The sequence below is a fragment of the Dioscorea cayenensis genome, chromosome 5 (assembly GCF_009730915.1).
Source record: "Dioscorea cayenensis subsp. rotundata cultivar TDr96_F1 chromosome 5, TDr96_F1_v2_PseudoChromosome.rev07_lg8_w22 25.fasta, whole genome shotgun sequence".
In the NCBI taxonomy this organism is placed as follows: Eukaryota; Viridiplantae; Streptophyta; class Magnoliopsida; order Dioscoreales; family Dioscoreaceae; genus Dioscorea; species Dioscorea cayenensis.
Window position 1 is genome coordinate 3,093,175 of NC_052475.1, and position 21,402 is coordinate 3,114,576.

General features: G+C 35.0%; 2 protein-coding genes and 1 long non-coding RNA gene across 5 annotated transcripts; all 3 read right to left on the reverse strand.

Annotated features, from left to right (window-relative positions):
• Nucleotides 1-736: 736 nt before the first annotated feature.
• On the reverse strand, nt 737-3,633 carry LOC120261913 (54S ribosomal protein L51, mitochondrial). 3 transcript variants are annotated; one of them, XM_039269932.1, is made up of 5 exons: nt 3,538-3,633; nt 2,584-2,688; nt 1,691-1,797; nt 878-1,053; nt 737-750 (listed from the first exon to the last, which is right to left on the reverse strand). In XM_039269932.1, the coding sequence occupies exons 2-4, from the start codon at nt 2,661-2,663 to the stop codon at nt 881-883; spliced, it is 360 nt and encodes a 119-aa protein (XP_039125866.1). In that variant the 5' UTR covers nt 2,664-2,688; nt 3,538-3,633; the 3' UTR covers nt 737-750; nt 878-880. The 3 variants fall into 3 exon arrangements, with proteins under 3 accessions (XP_039125866.1, XP_039125868.1, XP_039125867.1); XM_039269934.1 differs by having other exon boundaries at nt 2,584-2,691; nt 3,538-3,620; XM_039269933.1 differs by lacking the exon at nt 737-750 and having other exon boundaries at nt 877-1,053.
• A 5,224-nt stretch (nt 3,634-8,857) lies between these two features.
• LOC120262036 lies at nt 8,858-10,714 on the reverse strand (the record flags this gene model as incomplete). The annotated part of the gene is made up of 2 exons (XM_039270076.1): nt 8,858-9,438; nt 10,495-10,714. Coding segments are annotated over 2 exons (300 nt in total), but the record flags the coding sequence as incomplete, so codon positions are not given.
• A 5-nt stretch (nt 10,715-10,719) lies between these two features.
• LOC120260593 lies at nt 10,720-12,224 on the reverse strand. The gene is made up of 3 exons (XR_005536442.1): nt 12,171-12,224; nt 11,234-11,528; nt 10,720-10,743 (listed from the first exon to the last, which is right to left on the reverse strand). It is a non-coding gene; the product is annotated as an uncharacterized LOC120260593 (long non-coding RNA).
• Nucleotides 12,225-21,402: the final 9,178 nt, after the last annotated feature.

Here is a 21,402-nt window from a genome sequence, read left to right on the forward strand (position 1 = left end):
CAAACAATTTGTATTCCTACATTTACACATTCCCACGTCTACAAATATAAAGAGAATTGGTGTTTTATTAATCCCTCACCCACATTTATTGAATATTGTATGGTTTACATTTTAAACCACAAAGTTAGTGTATACAATGATCCGAACAAATAAAATTGCCACAAAGTGACAATAAAGGAGAAGAGACCACCAAATTGGAGTGTTTTCATAATTTTGTTAAGTTATTGATGTGACCAAGTTAAGGATCTCACATGTTTTTAAAAACATGCTATATTTGAAATCCGATATTTTGAAAAATATTTTTAAAAGAAAGGAAATGAACAAATACCTTCAATTGGAGATTTGATTTGATTTGAGTACCATGGAATAAGTTTCAGAAGACATTTTGCCACCATGAGAGTTAATATGCTTTGGAAGAGAATTTTCAGTGAGCTAAATAACTCTAAATAATCAAATCTTATATCTAATTATCAACAAAATTATACCCCCGAATGCCAAACAACAATTTAAACATTACGATTAAGAGTTTTGCCACTTGGGATTGAGGTGCCTGAGGAAAACCACATCAAGTTCATTCATGAAAATGATATTACAGTCAGAACTAACTTACAAAACAATAACCACAGCCTACAAAATATTTGAACATAGCTTTCCTGTGTGACGAACCTTTTTGCCTGTTGCACCACAAAAATAAAAACATGTTTAAGGTTTTTTTCCTACGCTGCAGCTCAAACTCAACGTTGCAAAAACCTAATTCATAAACATACAAGTGTAGAATTTTTCAGTGGCATACGTGAAACACAATGGCAGGGATAAATTGTGTCTTATATCAAAAAGTTGATAGCAAAGAGCATAAGCATGCATCATGAGGGCTCACCATTTAGAACTTGAGGGCTGTTGTCCATGTACCCTGAACACTAGGGTGTTTAGTGACGTGTCTTGTCCTTAGTTTGATCACTTTCCTTCCCAACGCGTTTCTTAGCCTGGTTGCATGGAGCAGAATCTCCTCCGGAGTCAGATTCTTCACACAAACAACTCGCTGATTGTGATTCTCTGCATTTAACAACACCAGAGTGGGATGGTTTTTTCCTTTAACAATTACTAGGCTTTATATTTATCATGATAGAGTTTGGCTCATAAGATCTAGGAATCAACAATCATTCACCTCATGTAAATATAAAATCAAAGGGAGAAAGGTTAGGGTACAATGTTGGAACAAAAAGAAAATAGCAACACTACAATTATTTACTGATCTGTACTAACATTTTTGACTTTATACTATCATGATAAACTTAGGGTCATGAAGAGCAGAAAGATGACTTTTTGCCTATATACATACATGTAGCACTTATATTATAAACCAGCAAAAGTCTGGGTTTACATATCAGAATTTATGGAGATGAACAGTGCAACCAAGGTATTTTTAGAAAAATAACATACTGAGAGGTTCAACATAAAGATAAGGATAAAAATATTTGTTTTTGCCAGCATTCAATGGCACGCAGCAGTAGCAGTGGCAGTGGCAATAGCAATGGCATTGATCAAGACTTGCAAACTTTGTAATGTTCAGAAAAGTTATTAATTCTTCTATCACCACAAGTAGAACTAACTACTTAGGAACGAAAAAAAAACAAACTGATGATAAATTGGCAGTGTAATAGAAAACATCAGAGCAAGCTAATATACTCACTATAAAACGCTTTCAAATGAGGATGCTGGCCACGAATAAGTTCTGTGACCACATCTAGCTGAGGATTTTTCTCCTTTAAAGTAGGCAGATTTGATTCCATAAAGGCCCTATTATTTATATGCCAATAACAACCATTAGGGATGTTCGGCCAACAATCAAAACGTTAAGATAAAAGAAAAAATCTCACAATAAAACTGATTAAAAGAAAGGAAATAGAAACATAAAATAATATAATTGTATCTGGACATAGATGTGACAAGTCATGCATAAGAATAATGATCAATCTGATTCTTGCAACATTGGCTTTAAGTTCCAATTCAGTCCTTACTAAACCTAATAAACCAGAGGTTGACTGTCATATCCCTTCAATCCATAAATTCATTTCCCTGAACTCTTTTTCCACTTGCAAACCACAAAAATACAATTTATTTGCTTATCTCCACCTTCTTTCCATCTCAGCAGGACTTTCTATTCAGATGCACTATGGTTCTAGCCCATTGAATTTATTTTCTAGGAATTCAGCAATTACATGCAAGCAGTAAATATAATAAAATTGTGTGTTCGCAAGATTGCTAGTACACAATGTCTTGAGTATACTTCAAAATATTTAAATGTTGAAAAATCAAATACATAGCAAAGTAACAAATAAATTCAAACATGATCAAGAAGTTAAAATTTACGTCAGAGAGAAATACATATAATAAAGAGAAAACTAAAGATCATCTTGACCTGAAACTAGGCTAACCGTACCATATAAAAATTATCAGTTAATATATACAGCTTCCAACATCCCACACTTCAACAAATTTAGTCGCATACATCTTTCACTCACTTAACAGTGTCTAAACAAAAATCAAATAAATATTCGACCGCAAAGTCAAATGAAAAGGTACCTGATCCCTCTGCTGCTTCCTCCCCAATCACAATAGCTGACCACCAGCTTTTGAAGCTGCCAAACACCTCGTAGTGCCATTAACCTTAACACCCGAACAACAACACTGCTTTACCAGACAAGAAGAACAAATAAAAAAGAAATTCCTCCTCATTGTCAACAACAAAGGACTGAGAATGAATAGTGAAACTGAATTAAAGCACTTCACATGACAATCCATATAATTGCAAGTAAACTTACTAAAGCATTACAAATTCCAAACCGTTGAGATATTGAGATATGTACATAATAATGAACAAGTGAACACCCAAGTAATTCTGAAAAAATTAGAATTAATATGAATCCAGAAAAAATCATTGTCCCAACACCTCAACCCTAGCATTCAACAAAGAAATCCTCAATAAGCTTTTGCATAAAAAAAAATGTCATCTTTTTACATTTAAAATAGTTTGAAGATCATATTCCACAATGCAGCATCAACATATGAAATTCAACAAGTAGGTCTAAAAATCAGAAGGAAAAGTAAAGAAATAAAACAACATCAGCCTGAGAAATTTAACAAATAGATCTAAAAAACAAAGAAAAATAGATACGAAATTACATGACATGGGAGGGGCTGAGATCGATAAACAAACAAGGAAGCACCACAAGATTTCACAAATAACCTACAACTTCCATGAATCCAGGCAAAAAAACACACTGTCCCCCTAAACCCTAAACCCTAGTATTAAAAAAAAAAAAATCCTAAATAAGCTCTCCCTTCAAAAAATTCCATAATTGTTCCATTTGAAATGTTTCGCATATCACATTCCAGAAGAAAATTCAAGATTCGAAAGGGTCTAAAATCAAAGAAAAAATAGAAATGAAATCACAAAGCAAGGAATGGGATGAGATAGATCATGCCATGAGATTGCTAAGATTGATTTCGAAACAAGAAACTGTAAAAGAATCAAACCTGAGCTTATTCGGAGGTTTGGAGACGACACGAAGAGAACGCGAGCAACAGCGACGGCCCTAGGGCACAGGATGGGATCGAGTAGAACAATTCACCGAGCTTTTTCTATTTTGTTTTATTATTTTTATTTTTATTTATTTTTTATTTTTTTATTTTTTTAGTGATATATCGAGTATCCAAGGGTTGTCGAGGCCGTGAAGAATGACCCGTGGCCCTAGCGGTCAGGGTCGATGGGTTCAACGGGTTGAACCGGGGTTGAACCGAGGGTCAATAATTAAATATAAAAAAATATTATAATAATTAATAATGAGCAAATATAATATTAAACCCATAATTATATTATAAAAAGCCTACTCAAATTTGATATTTAAATTGATAAATGACCTTATATCTGAGTAGAATTTTTCTAATTTTATCATTTATTTTTACATTTTTTAAATATTTATAAATTTAATATATTAATATATAATTATCGAACTTATCTCGGTGTTATTTATTTATTTATTTATTTGTTTATTGGTTGATTTTGTTAAAATAAATAAGAAATTTAATTCACTAATTCTTATATTTTAATTAAGTTTTTATTTTGTTTTAAATTTTCTTATATTTTTATTTAATTAGAATACTTTAATTTTATATTTTTATAATAAAATTACACTCATTTATTGTTTTATTTTATTAATAAATTAAATTTTTAGAAAGTATTTACATAATACATTAATATATTTTATTTTTAAATATTAATTTTTGTTGGTATGTTTATGATATATATATATATATATTGTAATTCTATTTATTGATTATAAATTATAAATTAATATTAATAAATAGTGGTTTTTAATGAGAAAATAATAATAAATTATTAAATATTGTAAAAAAAAATTAAACATTGTGACCCGATTGACCGTCGGGGTCAACCGGGTTCCCGATTGAACCTCGGGTCACGGGTTAACTCCGGGTTTTTAATACCCGGGTCGATGAGAGTATCCCGTGGCCACATGGCGGGTTCCAGTTTTTCCGGTTGAACCGGCCGGGTCGGTCCGGGTCTGACAACATTGGTAATATCACACACAAAAGTGGGAGTAATACATCTCATTATAATATATTTTTATCTCATGTCTATAAATTCCAACATTATTTAACTAATAAGTTAAATGTAACTTTTTACATGTAAAATCTTAATTTACATTGCAAAAAACAAAAAGGTAAAATATTTATAAATTATTTTCAAGCTTTTTTTACTAAATTATAAGATTTTTTTACATCACTTATTTTTTGTTGTACCCAGTCCAAATTTGGACCTACGATCTTCTCTTATTTATGTGAATGCATTAGGGTAAAATGGTCATTCTGCATTAATAGATTTTTACTGAATTGCACAGTGGGTTATGTGTGAAAATCCTGCCAAAAACATAGGGCAATTCGGTCATTTGGGTTTTGTTCCCATTCTTGTGATAGAGGGGCAATAGAGTAATTTAGAAAAGAAGAAAATTTTGTAGCAGCCCATTACTGTAGTTAAACCAGCCTATTCATGTAGTTTTTGCAGCCCAACACTATTGATTCTGTCTAGTACTGTAGCATCCCGATACCCAGCACTTTAGCACCTGACACTGTAGCAGGCCGAGAGTTAATATCAAAATCCTTTTCTTTTCCTTCTTCTTTCCTTCTCCTACTTTGCTTCTTCATGCCGGGCGAACCCTCAAAATATAGAAACTATTTTCGGCGACCAATTCCGGCGAACCAACATCGAAAATTTACTCCCCATATCCTCTTGAGTAAGGTAAGAGCCTTTATCCGAGTTTTTAGTATGTATTTCTTCTGTATTTTCATTGTATTTATTGTTTAGAAACCTAGACTAAACCCTTAGATTTACCATGATTTGTGGGAGTTTTTGGGCTTAAAATGAAGCCCTTGATGTTGTCAATAGTTATTCATGAAAATTGTGACAAAATTTCATCGTTTGATGTTGTAAAATGAGAGAAAATCATTTGTAAGGTTCAGGTTTTACTGTAGTAATCCCGAAGTTACTGTAGTACCAAAAAAAACTTTGGCCTTTTCTTGTATTTCTTTGATCCAATTTGAAACTCTTCATTCACTGAACTTATTGGTACTAGGTTTACTCCATTCTGAGGTCGTTTGGGTTCAAAATGACAATGTTTTGCCCTCAAACCCTAAGGTTTTGTATTAGATATGTATAAATGCATTTGCATGCATTTTCTTTTAGCTATCATTCTTGTGTTCATTAGTATTTGGATTCCATGCTTGTATCTAGGTGGCGAAGCACCCTCCAAGGGGAAGGAAACCGCCAATCAGTGTGCGCGTCTCCACGCGAGGCAACATGTTCTGTGAGTGGGTTATGTTAAGTGCACAATTCTAATTGTGTATCGAAAATATTTTATTTGTTTTTCTGAAATGATTTCCATGGCTTTATCATGTTTTTAAACCACTAGCTATAGGAGAAAAGAAAGTGTAGATGACCACTAGAGATTATGGTTTATTTGGAATGACTTATGGTTTCTTTTTTTGAAAAATCATGAGAAAGCTTACTGATGATGTACTTGTATTAGTTGAGATTGAACTTGAGGACATACATGCTTGGTGGATGAATGGAAATTGTTGATTATTACAACGAGTTCATTGAGTTTATGTGTTATAAGTGAAATTGATCATGTATGTTCAATGGATGATTTAATCTCCCTAGTGATATATAATTTCTAAAGTTTGAGGCATGATATGATACATATGGTACATGGAACCTGATGAAGTCTTAAATGCTAAGATATATAATTACACTAGTACGTTGGAAATTGAATGACTTGTGGAACCTTATACTTGATTTTGGCTAGTCAGTGAGATTTATGCTAATATCTTCTTGGCAATATTTGAGAACCATGGATGACATAATTACACTTATGATGTAGGATTCTCAAAAATTAATGAGGTTTGTTTTTGTGAGCATAGTGTAGGGTGCTTAATTGTAGTTTGATCATATGGTGGTATCTATCGGGTGAATGTCAATGATTATGATTATTTTTTTTTAATGGAATTTCTTTAGAAGTTTGATGATGAATAGCTTGAGTTATATATATGACAAGTGTTGGATTGCAAAACTGAATATTTTTGTGAATTTCTAATAATAGTTTGATTTAATACTCTTAAGAGGTGATAGTCAACTTGTGAGCATTTTGACAATGGGATTATTATAGATGAAGTAAATATTGATGTTGAGGTAATGGCATTATGATAAGGATCTAAGATATGGTTAAGTATAAGGAAGGGTTAAATAGTAAAGACTTGTGAAAAGTAAATATCGATGATGTGTAGCGAGGATTAAATCAATATATATATATATATATATATATATATATATTAGCATCTACTTTTAGAAATGGTTTGTAAAACCTCTCACTTGTATAAGTATGTTTTTGATATTTATGAGTTCACGAAGACAAAAAGGTTTTTCATTTTACGAATGGCATGTTCTTTCCGGATTGTGGATATTACAGCTGAATTTAATGTTATTTGGTTTTATTGTCTAAAGAAATGTTTCAATCAACTTGCAAAGCTTCACGTGTTATTATGTTATTCTTGGCATTTGGACAGAAATGTTTTTGAACATATTGACATATAGGGATCGAAATATTTTATGAAAGTTGATGTGTTTTGTTATGCTTTTGACATTGGCTTTGTGGGAAATAATGTGTATTTTACGAGATGTAAATGCTTGTCCCTGGATAAGACCATGTGATATGATTTACTACGATTTGTATTATTGTTGCATTTACATGTTGGTTTGGATGGTGACGGCGGGCTAAGGCTCGACTACTGCGATGAGTGGAGTCCCTACAGGCCGACCTTTAGAGGTAGCGTGGTGGACACGAGTGTTGATCCGTCGGATCGGTGGGAGGCGTAGAGCCACGATTGGATGATACATCGGGATCCCGGGGTCACCACACGGGACCCGGGTGGGCCAGCGTCGAGAATGCAGACCTGAGCGGCTCTCAACTAGTCGCGACGGCGGCTAATGTTGGGGAGAGTGATTTTAGGCCATTGCTTATTTGATCGAGAATTTTATTTGTTTAAGTTGGTTCTTTTACTCATTTTGGTAACTTATATCCAAGCATTTGTTTTTTTTACATGCTAATGTTTTATCTATATTCGTGAGAACCTATGTTTTGGTTTTTAAATACCAAGGTTTCTTATCTTGCACTTTCATTGTGTTGTAAATGTGAAATGTTCCAGTTCATTTATGTTATTGTAAATCGTGTTTAATATATTTTATCGATTTGTTTTAATATTCTTTTAGATTTGTGCTAACCCATTCACTGAGTGACTATGGTTACTCACCCCCTCCTCCCTTCCAGGTTTTAGTGGTTTTGGTCGTCATAGCGTTTATTTACTGTTAATCAGGTTGCATTGTATGATTGCAGTGGATCCACTAGTGTTCTTAACCCTGTATCTGTGATTTGTATATCTTTCACTATACGGTTGACTTTTTGAGTGAAAGTTTTGCTTTTGGTATCTTTGTTATTATGGTGTTGTTTAGCAGGAGTTTGTGAGCCTTGCGATGACTCGAGGGTTGAGTGGTGTGTGTCCTTCCTCGGGATCGTCGCGGCGGTTGTCACGTGGTGGGCCCGCGGGTCGGGACGTGACAATTTTTGTCTACAAAATATTCAAACTCAAAATCAGTTATTGTAATAATTTATTTGCATGATAGTAAAATTATAACAAAATTAATTTATTAATTAATTTAAATTTTCAAAAAGTATTTTTAATTTGAATAATCTTCATATGTTCAATATATATGTCAAATATCATGTATATATATAATTAGAGAGTTTTCCCCTCATTTAATTAATTGGAAACTAAAAATTAAGAACATATATGCAATTCCCTTTCTTGCTTGTTAAGTATAAAGTTATTTTAATCGCTTATTTTATTAGAATTATAAATTAGAAATAGACTACTTTTAACTCACATTGTTAAAACCTATAATTACTTAATTATGCTTTCCATCAAATGTTGCAAGCGCCGTTGATCGTAGGGTGCATATAGATCAAAAATTGATCATCCAGTTCATGCGGCTGGCCAGTGATACAAACCACAAGTCTATACCTACGACAGGACTTAAAAATCTTACCTTTCAGAATGAGACCAATACTAATAAACTATGAACCTTTTATTATAATTTCTAGATTCTTTATATTAATAAAATTTGCAAGAAAATAAATGAAAAGAAATGAAAGGATAATTACCACATAGAAAAAAAACAAAAACAAAAACAAGAAATGCATTCGTTTTTCTATTTCCCAACACTTGTGAACGAAAACAAATTTTAATTTCTTTTGAAAAAACAAATACTACCTCTACAATAAAAAAAACATAGTTTTTCCTATTCCTCCCAACTAAAAAGTTGAGAATAGATCCTATGACTTGTCCACATTACATTGTTCGCAACATTCATTCAAATTCAAAACCTCTTACAAAAATCTAGCAACCATGAAGACAAACATGATTGAACACTAGACTCTCAAGAAAACTACATAGCTTGTCCTTGGCATTGAGAGACTGGTGAGCTTTTGGAATTGATCCGGATAAAAATGCAGAGGGTGACGAAGAGAGAAAGGCCGAGGTATTTTACTTGTATCTTTTAAGAGCATATATTTGAGTGTGTGGCTTGTAGCAATAAGTAACTCATTCAATCCAGTCATCCTCCACCAGCTTTTCCTCTGTTGTCGTTCTTGTTATCTCGGCCTTCTCTTTCCTGAGAATTCTGTTCCAGAACTCTTCCCATGTATAGAAGGCACGCATCAACCTTCGACTACTCTGTCCTCCACAAAGGTATCTGATGAAGTCCAGACTCAGCCACGTCAGTTCGTAGCCACGAACAATGCAAAGATACTATAATACCAAGATATAAGAGGTCAGTTGAAGAATTGACAATGTATGGTTATCAAATGAGAGGACAGGTGTTCGTGCTAATTATAATAAAACAGTGTCGACAAGTTGCATGGTGAACTATCCATTTTGTCGTAGGTTACATGGTTCTTAAAATGGATCACCAGAATGACCACTGAGTTATTTTTGTTTTACAAATTTTAAATTCAAAATTCATTTGATTATCAATGACAGCTTAAAGAGAGAACAACATTTTCGTGGTAACAGTTAAGATATGAAGTAGCTCAATCTCACGAATGCACTTTCAGTTCTTTCATCTCCAGAGATGCTACGCTCTTTTTGGAGTCAAATCGAAGTTAACCGTAGTAAATGAGTAGAGATATCTACAAAAGGACAGAGAAATTTGTTTGAATAAAAAGATAACTGGAGTGAGCAAAGGTCTTGCATTTATGTTGTATGTATCTATGGATAAAGCGTCAATAAGGTACTAAAACTATATTTTACTTCTCCAGTCTCAGTTGGGGTTGGAGCATTGGATAATGAAGAAATAAAGTGATAAACCTGAGGTGTGCACTTTCCACTTAGAAGAGAGTTGTAACAGTGATAAAGAAGATGGTGATGATAAACCAGTATAATGTTACACATACATCTCAAACAAATAGAAATGCAGCCAAAAAACGAACTACAAATTTATAATTGTCAGGTCTAAACTGATGGAATCACAACTAGGTCAGTGGCAGTGGCAAGATATGGGAGATCCAACATTCTCAAGATGTAATTGTAGCAAGCAGAAAGTTCCAAACAAAAAAAAAAAGGAATATAAACTGTTAGAAGCAACCATCAAGTAAGTCTGTTCAGTACACAGCATGGAATTTAAAAAAATGGCTCAATCATAAACAAATAATGAAATAATTCGATTGTAGCCATGAAAAAGAGACTCTGAAGGCATTGAAATTTTTTTAAGAAAATTAAAATCATAATATGACTGAACATTATTCATAAATCAGGCAGGGAGAAAAATTTTTAAAAGCACCTGAACAAATAATAAGGTGTACTTACCAGAAAGACAAAAGCCAATGGTGGCTAAAATCACTTGAATTGATTCATCCCTGAACTCGGAAAATTTTGAATTATACCAATCACCAAAACCACCGCCACCACCATGTTTGGGAGGTTTATTGTTTCCTGCATCTCCACCACTATAAAATTCCTGCTTTTCTATCTGCTCCCTCAATAAGTCCTCTATAGTTTGTATTTTCCTCTTTTTCTTGAGGCTGCACTGTAAAACAAATCTTCCCTTGGTTGCTCCTGCTTCAAAGTTCTCATTAATCAAAAGCATCCTTAAATAATTCTCACAAGTCAAACTAGTAAGGAATAAAATTACGAAGGAAATCAATTCCCTTGTGGAGCTCAATCAGTGTCTTTATTACTTTCATTTCAATTGAAATTAACATGAAAGATCTGAAATGTTTGTGAATTTATGGTACATGAAATATTACTCAACAGTTAAATTGAGACTTTAGTAACTTACAAATGCATTATAATAAAGCACAAAACTTTCAAATCAATTACAATTAATCTCAAGTTTAAGTGTTCGATAGAAAACATATATCAAATTCAGGTCACAGACTCAGAGTCACTACTCCAAAGAAGTTCAATTGAAAAAACTAATGTCTCTTCTTCCAAAGATAAGTCTGGCGAATTTTAACAAAACTAGATTAGATTAAGTGCTACAAAGATTGATAAGGGGCAACGAGAACAAAATAGAAAAATGTCAACATTTCAGGAAAACCATTACCTCATGTCCGCCGTCTGAGTATCCTTCTCCATGCATTACTTGCATAGTATATCTTCTATGTTTTGCCACTGTATGAACTAACCTCGGGAATGCCTTGTAAAGAAGAGATTTACTGGGTGAATAAGCACATAGGCGCAAGCAAGATGACTGAGACAAGGAAAGGCGTGCTCTTGCAAGTCTTGAGTGGGGATCTCTTAAAGAAAGTCCCGGAACAGAACACCAAATATTTATTCGGGCAATGTTCATTCTCAAATGAATTTCAAAACTACCAGCTTCAAATTAACGAATAAAAAATCTGCACATCCAAAATCCCAACATACTATTCAGCCCTCAACATCAAGAAATGAGAAAAGATAACTATAATTAAACAAAACACAATATCATATAAAACTTGTTCAAAGCTTCGTTCCTGATTACATCTTAGCAAAAGAAAAAGAATAAACAAACACCGGGAATCATAAGAAAGAAGAAAAAATAAACTAAATTGGAATTATTACCCCAATGCTGTTGCACTAGTCATATTTTGACATGGAAAAAAATCCCACAAGAGAAAATTGAGGCACGCAACACAATGATAAAACTCCATCTAATATATTCATTTTCATCATCCAACAAAACACACACCAAAAAAAAAAGAAAAAATAGCTACTTGCTTTATTTCTTCGCTTCTATTTCCCCTCAATACAAACAAACCCTAAACCTAGAAACATGATCCAGTAGCCACACACAAAAAAACATCTGCACATCCAGCACTTAAATCTCAACGAAAAATTCCAGATTTTGATGATAAATCCAAGATGAGCTCAAATTCTAAACAAATTTACGAGTGAACAACATGATTTTGGATCAAATATGCAGGCAAACATTGATCAAATCAACGATAATATGGACGAAAAGAATCCCAAACTACGGAAGAAGGGAAAGGAAAAGAGCGTACCTTGAAACCCGAAGCTTCGCCAACACCGGCACCGCCATAAACCTTTGTTCTTTTTGTGCCAAAAAGCCCAGTTTGCTACATATGCAAAGAAACCCCTCGAGTTTTTGTAAATAAATTTTAAAGTCACTCTTGATTTTTGAAACATATTAAATAATAATATTATTATTATTTAAAAAAGTTTAAAGTGGAAATTGCCACCCCTAAGTTTGCTATATTGCCAAAACCCTCTAATTTTGCAATCCCCAAAACCCATTCCTGTTACACTCCGTGATTTTTGAAACGCAAAAAGTATGTAGCGATGTGGTTAGCGAGTGATTTTTAAATTTTATGGGCTGAAAAATGCCCTTGTACGGGAAGTCGTGGCTATGACCATTTTAGCGGTGTGAGAGGAAGTGGGGGTTTTTCTTGGGACTCTGACAATTTGAGCCGTTTGCTTATCTTACTCTCGACTCAGCGTCTCAGGTCGTTTTGCAGTCCTCTGTAAAATTCGAACTTTTTCCCTTTCCACGGTGTCTCGAAGGAGAAGTCCGCGCAAAGTATTGGCATTTCATCGGTTTGCAATCTAAGGTATGGATTATGGTTTTATGTTAACTATTACATTCTAAAGAAACATTTTTTTCGGTTTTGTTTTGTGATTTTGTTTTTTTAATGGAAGACATTGAAAGCTCGCATAGGGGATTTATCGTTTGGGGTTTTGTTAGTCGCAGGAGATTTCTCGACTAGGGGTTTTTGTATTGTTTTTACATTTTTAGATGCAGTGTACTACAATCGAAATAGTTTTTCGATTGTTGTGATTTAGTGTAATGTTTATAATGTACGTTTCCCACTTTCGATTGATATGGTTGTAGTTGTACAAATGAGGTCTCCGATTAAAGAATGAGCTTTTACCGTTTAAGTTTTGTCGTCTCCGTTTAAATATTGGCATCCCTATTTAATAACATAGGTCTCTGTTTAACAAGTGATATCACTATTTAAGAATTGAGAGTTTACCGTTTAATAACTTATATTTCCACTTATGATTTTGTGAATACTGGTGGTGAATGTCTTTGTTATTGTCGCGGGCTTGTGATTATGGCGGTCGATCTAGTTAATGGGCGATGCTACTTGACACCGTGAGTGGAGACCGTGGGTCTGAGATTGAAAGTTCCATGATCCCTCGAGCTCTGGGAGATCATCAGAAGAACATCGTTTGTAGAGTTTCTTGAGTTGGAAGCTGTATTCCAAGAGCGGGCCCTTCTTGATTCTCGTTGCAAAGTACGATAACGCACCAATAAATTCAGGGATCGGGGAAAGTATCGTCGACTTTCGGGGCCTGAAGATGTGGCCCTCGTTCTTGAGTCCGCGTTGCGATGGAGCGTAGTCGTGTTTCGGAAGAAGAAAACACGCTCGACTTTTCGAAGAGGTATTTATCCAAAACCTAAGAGACACGGAGACTCCATCAAGAGCACTCTTGACAACTTTCGTTGGACGAGGAGGGAGAAGAAGAAAATTTTTGCTGAAACTCACGATGGTACTACCTCATGGGTACAATCCTCTTCCCAAATACCTCCTGCTCGGTTCCTAACTAGATCATTGATTATGTCGATGATCTACCTAGCATGGGGCGATACGCATGGGGGTAGGTGACGCACAAGTGGCTTATGAAGGACATTCCAGCGATCGTTCGGTGCGAAGCTAAATCTGCGGGGAAGAAGACCAACACGGGTGGTATATCGAGGGGTTCGCGATCGCGCTTAACATCCGGTTTCTACGGTGGCCGGAACCGGAAAGAAAGTCCGTTTCTGCAAGATTCCAAGGATGTTGTGCTACGGTGAAAATACTTACCGGAAGCAACCGATGATAGAAACCAGTTTATCATCTCTCGAAGGAAAAGAGGTAATAAATCATGAGCGATGTGTTTTAACGAGTCGATGTTAATGTTTAAACATATTATTTACCGTTTAACTTTGTTCATTTACCGTTTAACTTTGTTCATTTACCGTTTAAAAAGTATTCTTCAATGTTTAAAACTTTTGTTCTCTATTTACGTTTATGTTATAATGTTTAAATATATAAGTTCAATATTTAACTATAGTTTTTATTGTTTAAGTTTGAATGATTTAGCTAAATTGTTTGTTTTACATGTTAGTTTCTCGGTGGTTCCGTGAATCTTTGATGAAAGATATATTTGTTCGAGCCGACGTCGGTTGGATGTTATTCTTCTGGAACCACTTGCTCGAAGGCAAGATGAGAGGGCAATCTCTTCCGTGCACGCTCGACACCCTTCTCCTACTTCCACGCCAAAACGAGCACGCAATCCTCAACGCCAGAGAAGCCCTCCCTACCTCGCGAGTTGCAACATCCCCAGCGGCGGCGACATCTACATTCCCCGATCGTGGCATCCCCGACCGCGGTGGCGGCGCAGGACAGCACTAAGCGAGGATGTCGCTGTAACTCTTCTGCGCAACCTTGCGGATATTGATGACCAGAGTTCCCTCGGCGTCGCTAGGGGTTGAGGCGTTGGAAGGCCGATCGCGATCAACTGCGTCGTCCCTCCGAACAAATGAAGCACCGGGACGACGGCGGCGTCGTAATTCGGCGGCAGCGACATCATCGGGGAGGCCATTAAAAAACGGCCTCATTCGAAGAGGCTTGTGAAAAAGAGGAAAACAATAATGCCTCCATCTCCACCGCCGGCTGATGATGAAACAATAGCAGCACCATCGGTGGTGATGGTATGCAGATTGATGACGTAGTGCCGATCGCGGTAGGAGATCGCGAGATGATGTTGCTATTGCCGTGGTTGATAAGATCAATATCTCTGTCATGAACTCAGTGGAATGGGCGGCTGATAGTGCGGCATCAAAGATGGACACAATCTCTGAAGAACAAGAACCAGCTAACATTGTGTCTCCCATTGATGTTGTTGCCGTAGCCACGATTAAGAAGGTCGTTGACTCTATTGTCAACGAAATCATAGTCACGGTGGAACCAGCGACCCGGAGTAGTCTGCGTCAAATCGGAGACACGATCCCACAACAACAAGAAGCATGCTAATGATATGTCTCAGCTTGATCTGTGTTGTCGTGCCCGCATCGAAGGAAGATGATGTCGGTGCTAAACAACGATAACCGAAACAACAACGATGCTGCATGATGATCCCAAAAGCGGTATGTTAGCGAGGTCGAGGGAATCTTGGATTGAAATGACGACGAGAGAGAAGATCAATGCCAATAAAAAATTAGAAGAAGTTTGGAAAGTCTTTATTCCGAAGAAGAAAAATACATTGGCTAATCGTGCCTGAACAAGTACGAACAGGAGTTGATAAGGATCTTCCTCAACTGCCCTATGGACAAGTAAGTTTGAAGTTTTTATGGTATTGTTTAAACTATTACATGTTACCATTTAAGTTATATATTTAACGTTTAACTATTCAAAATAGAATTTAAACTATTATATGTTACCATTTAATTTATATAGTTAACGTTTAAATATTCGATATAGAATTTAAGCGGTTGATATATCAGTTAAATATTTACAATATTATATACATATCTCTGTTACCATTTAACCGCAGCACTGTCGTGTGGAAAAATGACTCTGTCAGCCTTACACGATCCAGGTTATTCGATCTGCTTGAGGGGAAGGAGATGGTCACAGATGATGTGATGGACGCTTTCATATGTATAATCCAAAATTCGCTGACGATAGTGTCATATCGTTATAAGAAGCGCGCCTCCATCACACGACCACTGGCGCTGTTTATTTCAATGCAGGAAGACGTACATGATACCACTATGGATATGATCGGAGATGCCGCGCGCAACTTGCATGATGTTGAAATTGTCATCCTCCTGATAATTATAAATGACCACTTCCATGTCATCATCCTTGACAATGACAAACAAGAATACAAGCATTAATCTTCATGTCAAAGCAAGGAATACGATAAAGACGCGCTAGACATGGTAAGTGTTTTAATAATTTGTGTTTGAGTAATAGTGTTTGGTAAATAACCTGTATTCTAATATCAACTTGTATACCTCCACAGCGGAACCTATTCGACCTTTGTATCGACATGGAGTTCGACGAGTCAACGACCGCAAAGTATCCACTTGTTCATGACACTGAAACTCCACAACAAAAACAAGGAAGTGTCACTGCACATGCATGTGATGCGGTTTATCGGCGAGTTACTCACGGATGAGAAGCTTGACTGCACAGTAGAGCGGACGTCCCTTATCTCTGATTAAAGTATGTTTCCGCATACTTAAGGAGGGGAGGCGCGTGCATCAACGCCAAAGGGGTGTTGAGCGGGTTCATAGAATACGTTGTCTTAGTTTCAAATGTAAACCAGTTTAAATTCAATTCATTATTTCGAAGAACATGACAAATTTTGTCAATGTAAATTTACATGTATCTATATTTATATACTTGACTCTTTTTAACCTTCCGATATCATTGTTTAACTTGCACTTTCATTGTTTAATTTTAAGTTTAATTGTTTAATTGTCAATGTCATTGTTTAAATATCCATGTTACAGTTTAAGACGAACTAGTCACTTGTAAAAATAACTATTTACCGTTTAAAATAATAATGTCTCTATTTAAATACATGTGTTAACTGTAAGAATAAGGTTTTCTCTGTTTAAAAATGAAAAGTTAGCACACAATTAAGTTTGTTTCTTTTTAAAAATTAGTACATTTTTCTAGATGGCTGAGTCGACGAGCAGCTTTATCTGCAAGATCTACTGATTGTGACCGGGAGGCAGTGGCGGCAGGCTGCAGCGTAACTCACGGACCTCGAAAGGCTCGTGACATTGATCCTCTTTCGCCTAGGACTCCCGAGGTTGCCTTCTCGTCACGGGCGGTGCATAAGCCTGATTCGCGATTTTAAATACATGAGGCTTGTCATCGCTCGGGTATAGAATATAGCTTCCTTATACGCCCTGGTTTGTAATTGTCGGCGGTGAAGTAGCCGCTAATAAATCGATGACGTTGGTGTCTGGCTCGCATTATGCAGCTAAGCGTGTTCTGACGGGATACCATAAACTTGCACTGCGACACGAGCATGTTACGATGGCGAGATCTCCGAGAAATAGCTGCGTTGGTCGATCACTTCATAACTATCATCGACACAGACGACCAACCACGAAGATTTTCGGCTATCCTCACAAGTATCTCCACCTTCGAATGTATGTCAGGGCACAAGTAGGTCTCTCATTTGTTCGCTTGCTCGGCGGTTGCATAACATGCGCATCAATTTGAACTCGTATAGCGTCTGACACAAATCTCGAGACAAGGTTAAGCGAAGACATTGATAGTTAAACATAAACACACTTTATTAAAGCGATGATTATCATAAATTAAACAATGATGTAGATGGTTAAACACAGGAGAAAATATATTTGAATATTTATAAACTATTTTTAAAAGGATAATCACGAATTCTTAAGTGAAAATGAACATTCGAATACCTTATGGAGTCGACCATCTTACGTTCTGCCAAAATCGTCGAGCTTCTTTGGTCCAAGCATTGAGCGACTCACGACATTGGAATACATCTTACCCTAACGTTCACCTCACGAGCAGATAATTGAAACCAATGTGATCAGTATCCGATTTATTAAATAATTTGTATATCGTTTAAACATATTTATTTTTTTGTTTAAACCGTTGTCACTGTTTAAACATATTTATTTTTTTTAAACACCGTTGTCACTGTTTAAGTAGTAAGGCGATTTTGTTTAACATTTTGTTTGTTTACAATGCCCTTTTTTGTTTCGAAAAATGTTTAAATATCAAAAGTTGACACTCAAATAAGTTTGTTTCATTTATAATATTTAAACATTTACAATAGCCTCTGATTAAATATCAAAAGTTCACACTCAGATACATTTGCTTCATTTCAAATAAAATATTTACAACATCCACAACATTTACAATGTCTTCACGGACATCGGACACTTGCGAGTCTATCCTAGTTCGTCTATTAAGATTTCGGCTTTCTTCAACAAGTATATGTACCTTCGAATGCTCACGGCGGTTGCATAACATGCGCATCAACTTGAACCTGTACAATGTAGAACATGAACAGTTAAAAAAGGCATTTAAACAGTTAAACAAAGACAATAATATTTGCACACTAAGGAAAATTTTTTAAATGATGAGAACAATTCTCAAGTGATAAATATGAATTTCGTTTTAAAGTATGTGTCGTGGTCTCCCTCTCCGGAGAATCCTCCGCAATCAAACAATGCGTGAAAACTTTCTTGTCCTGATCAAGTCAAAATGCCCGCTTAATTGCTTGTCCATCATCCTCCGCATTCAGGCAATTAGGCGGGCTTTCTGACTTGAACAGGAAAAGAAAGTTTAACTTGTTACGTGATCGATTCTCCAGAAGAGGATGATCCTGGACACATGAAGATGAAACTCATCCGAGAAGAAACAGAGGAAGAGGAGGAGGGGGTGTTCAGGGGAAGTGGTCTTCCTTCTCATTTATGGTGTGAAGTCCGTAAGCCGGTTGACGCTTCAAATCCGAGAAAAAAAATGGAAACACACGAGGGACCGAGCTTTTCTCATTAACGAGATAGAATTTAATGGCGTCATTAATTCTTGTGCACGGGATACCATAAATTTGCCATTGGTCACTTGACAACACTTCAGTTTAAACGGAACAGAAAATATTTTAAGCAGAGACATAAAATGTTTAAATGATACATTACAATGTTAAACGGTAATGCAAATAGTTAAATACTGACAAATAAATTAAACGAAGAAGACAATTGTTAAATATAAAAATAATGTATTTAAACAGAGACAAGCGACGTTAAACGGTAATCAACTTATACAATTAGATAAACATAAAAGAGAAGAATCTTACAACGAGAAAATCTCATTTTCAGTAGGATTCAACAATGGCACAACGTCTGTCTCAACAAGATCGACAATGGCACATCCGCTAGAAGTCAACCTTGTTTTTTATTGGACAAACCGTTTTATATCCATCGGGTGTGATAAACTTCATTCTGACACGGGGAACATCAAGACCTAATCGCTCACATATCTCAACTAAGCTAACACCAATTCCGAGAAGTCGGTGCAGTGAACAATAGCCCTCGAATCGAAGAAATTCTAACCTTATCAAGAAACCCGTGAGAATTCAAATATAACAAACCAAATAAGGAAAATAAGAAAAAGAAGAAGAAGAAGATGTGATGAACCTTCTAAACTTTGTTTAACAAAAAGGGCAACCAAAATTATGTATAAAGATTGGACATGATGTGAGTGGCATTTTTTCCCGCCATTTTCAAGGGTAAAAATGGAATTTCATAACATGATCGCATTTCAAGTGAACGGTAGGGGGTAAAAGGGAAGTTAAACAATAACGGAAGGGTTGTCCGGGGTTTGCCAAAATTGGAGGGGCTGTTTGAAAATTTTTGAAATTCACGAGGGGTAAACAGTAATTTTCCCAAGTTTAAATTTGATTTGAGAAGCTGGTTGAAGGTGCTTGGTTTTTTTAATGTAAATTGAAAAGATAAACTTTTATTATTTTAAGCAAAATGAAGTTTTTCTATGATAATTGAATAAGAATTTTTTTAGTGTCCCATTGCAACTCCAATTAAAGTTTTTTAAAATTTAAAAATACATGAATTATAATAAATTTTAAAGTATAAGGTTTTTAAGAAGACTTGTTTATGACCTTTGTAGATTATTTTAAGTCTATAAATAATCCAAACTAATATTTTTTTTTAAAAAAAATAAGGGTAAATGATTATATTATAATAAACTCAAATATTGGTTAAATGACCTTTTAAATAATTGGCATTGGGTCTTCTGTGTATAGAGTATTTATGTTTTTACTAAGAAAAGCATTTAAATCTCAACTCATCAAAAAGAGAGTGCACATGTGTGTTGATAATCAAAGTTCAATAAAATAGGTATCCAATCAAACTATAGCATTTAAATCTCAACTCATCAACGGGATAGTTTTGATCTTGTATTTTATTTGATATTAATTTTTATCTATGTATATAATGTTCAAGTGGTTCATCAACTTTTCTTCTTTTTATTTATTTTAGTATCTACATGATGCAGGCCGGATTGATGCACTTGTATGCGCCTACATGGACAAGTGGGACATGATGACCTAGTGCAGGGTCATCTTGATAATTTTTCTTGAACAACTAGTTTTGGTTATCAGAGGGTCCCATTAGATGAAAAACCGGGTCAACAAACACAAGTCACGAGCTTGCGTAGCTCGTGAGTAATATCAATCTTTGGCCAAATTTCATCATCTGGATCTCGAAAACAGAAATTTTACCGTTTATGGAAAGATTTCGTCCAGCTATATCTTAGGTTATGAATCTCTGATTGAGGCACCGTTTTTAGTTATGATTTTTATTTCTATAATGTCAACTGGGAATTTTCCATTTTTGGCAAATTTTCAATTTGTTTCTCTTTTTTTGTTTTTAGGGTTTTCTTGTTAGTCTATTTAATTGTAAGCCTTATGGCTATGAAAATTAGTTTTTGAATGAAATAAAATTCTAGTTGTTCTTTGTTTTTCTCTAAATCCTTGAGTATTCTAAGACAAAACAAGATTTGGATTTTGATTTTGTTGACTTGGGAATTCTCAAACTAAACAAGTCTTCAACCTTATCTTGTTGCGTCAATTATTCTTAGACTAAACAGGATTTGGATTTTTACTTTATTGTTGACTTGAGAATTTTCAGACTAAACAAGACTTCAACCCTATCCCGTTGTGTCACTATATTTTAAAAATAATTAATATAGTGTGTGTATTTAACATATTGGAGATATTTGATTTAAAATTTAGAGCTTGGTTTATTAACTTTTACTATCTTATAAATTATTTTAAAAGTTAAAAAAATATTAAAAATAGAAAAAAAGGGGGCAGAATATTCTTATGTTTTGGTATCTGTCAAGTGGTCACAAAAATTAAACATTATAACAATCCCATATGTATCAAAATAAAAATAAAATAAAATTAATCCTCTTAATCCTCTTAAACATTTTAAAATTAAATATTTTGAAAATATAATGTAAATAAAAAATTCATGGACTACAAAAATAACTAATGCAAAAAAGAAACACTTTTAAACTTGAGGGCTCAGAACGAAATTTCTCGAGTTTTCAGGGTTTAAATAGCAAAATTGTTTCTATAATGGAGAGAAAGGGTTCTTAAGAAGCTCGTTCATGCCTCTCCTCTCGACCTCCTCGACAATACGTAACT

Bases quoted from the DNA above. Each gene is read 5' to 3' on its own strand.
- LOC120261913 (XM_039269932.1), bottom strand. From the start codon at position 2,663: ATGGCACTACGAGGTGTTTGGCAGCTTCAAAAGCTGGTGGTCAGCTAT. The intron at 1,798-2,583 runs GTACCTTTTCAT...TATAAATAATAG, and splicing joins GGAAGCAGCAGAGGGATCAG to GGCCTTTATGGAATCAAATC. The intron at 1,054-1,690 runs GTGAGTATATTA...TGTTAAATGCAG, and splicing joins TCATTTGAAAGCGTTTTATA to AGAATCACAATCAGCGAGTT.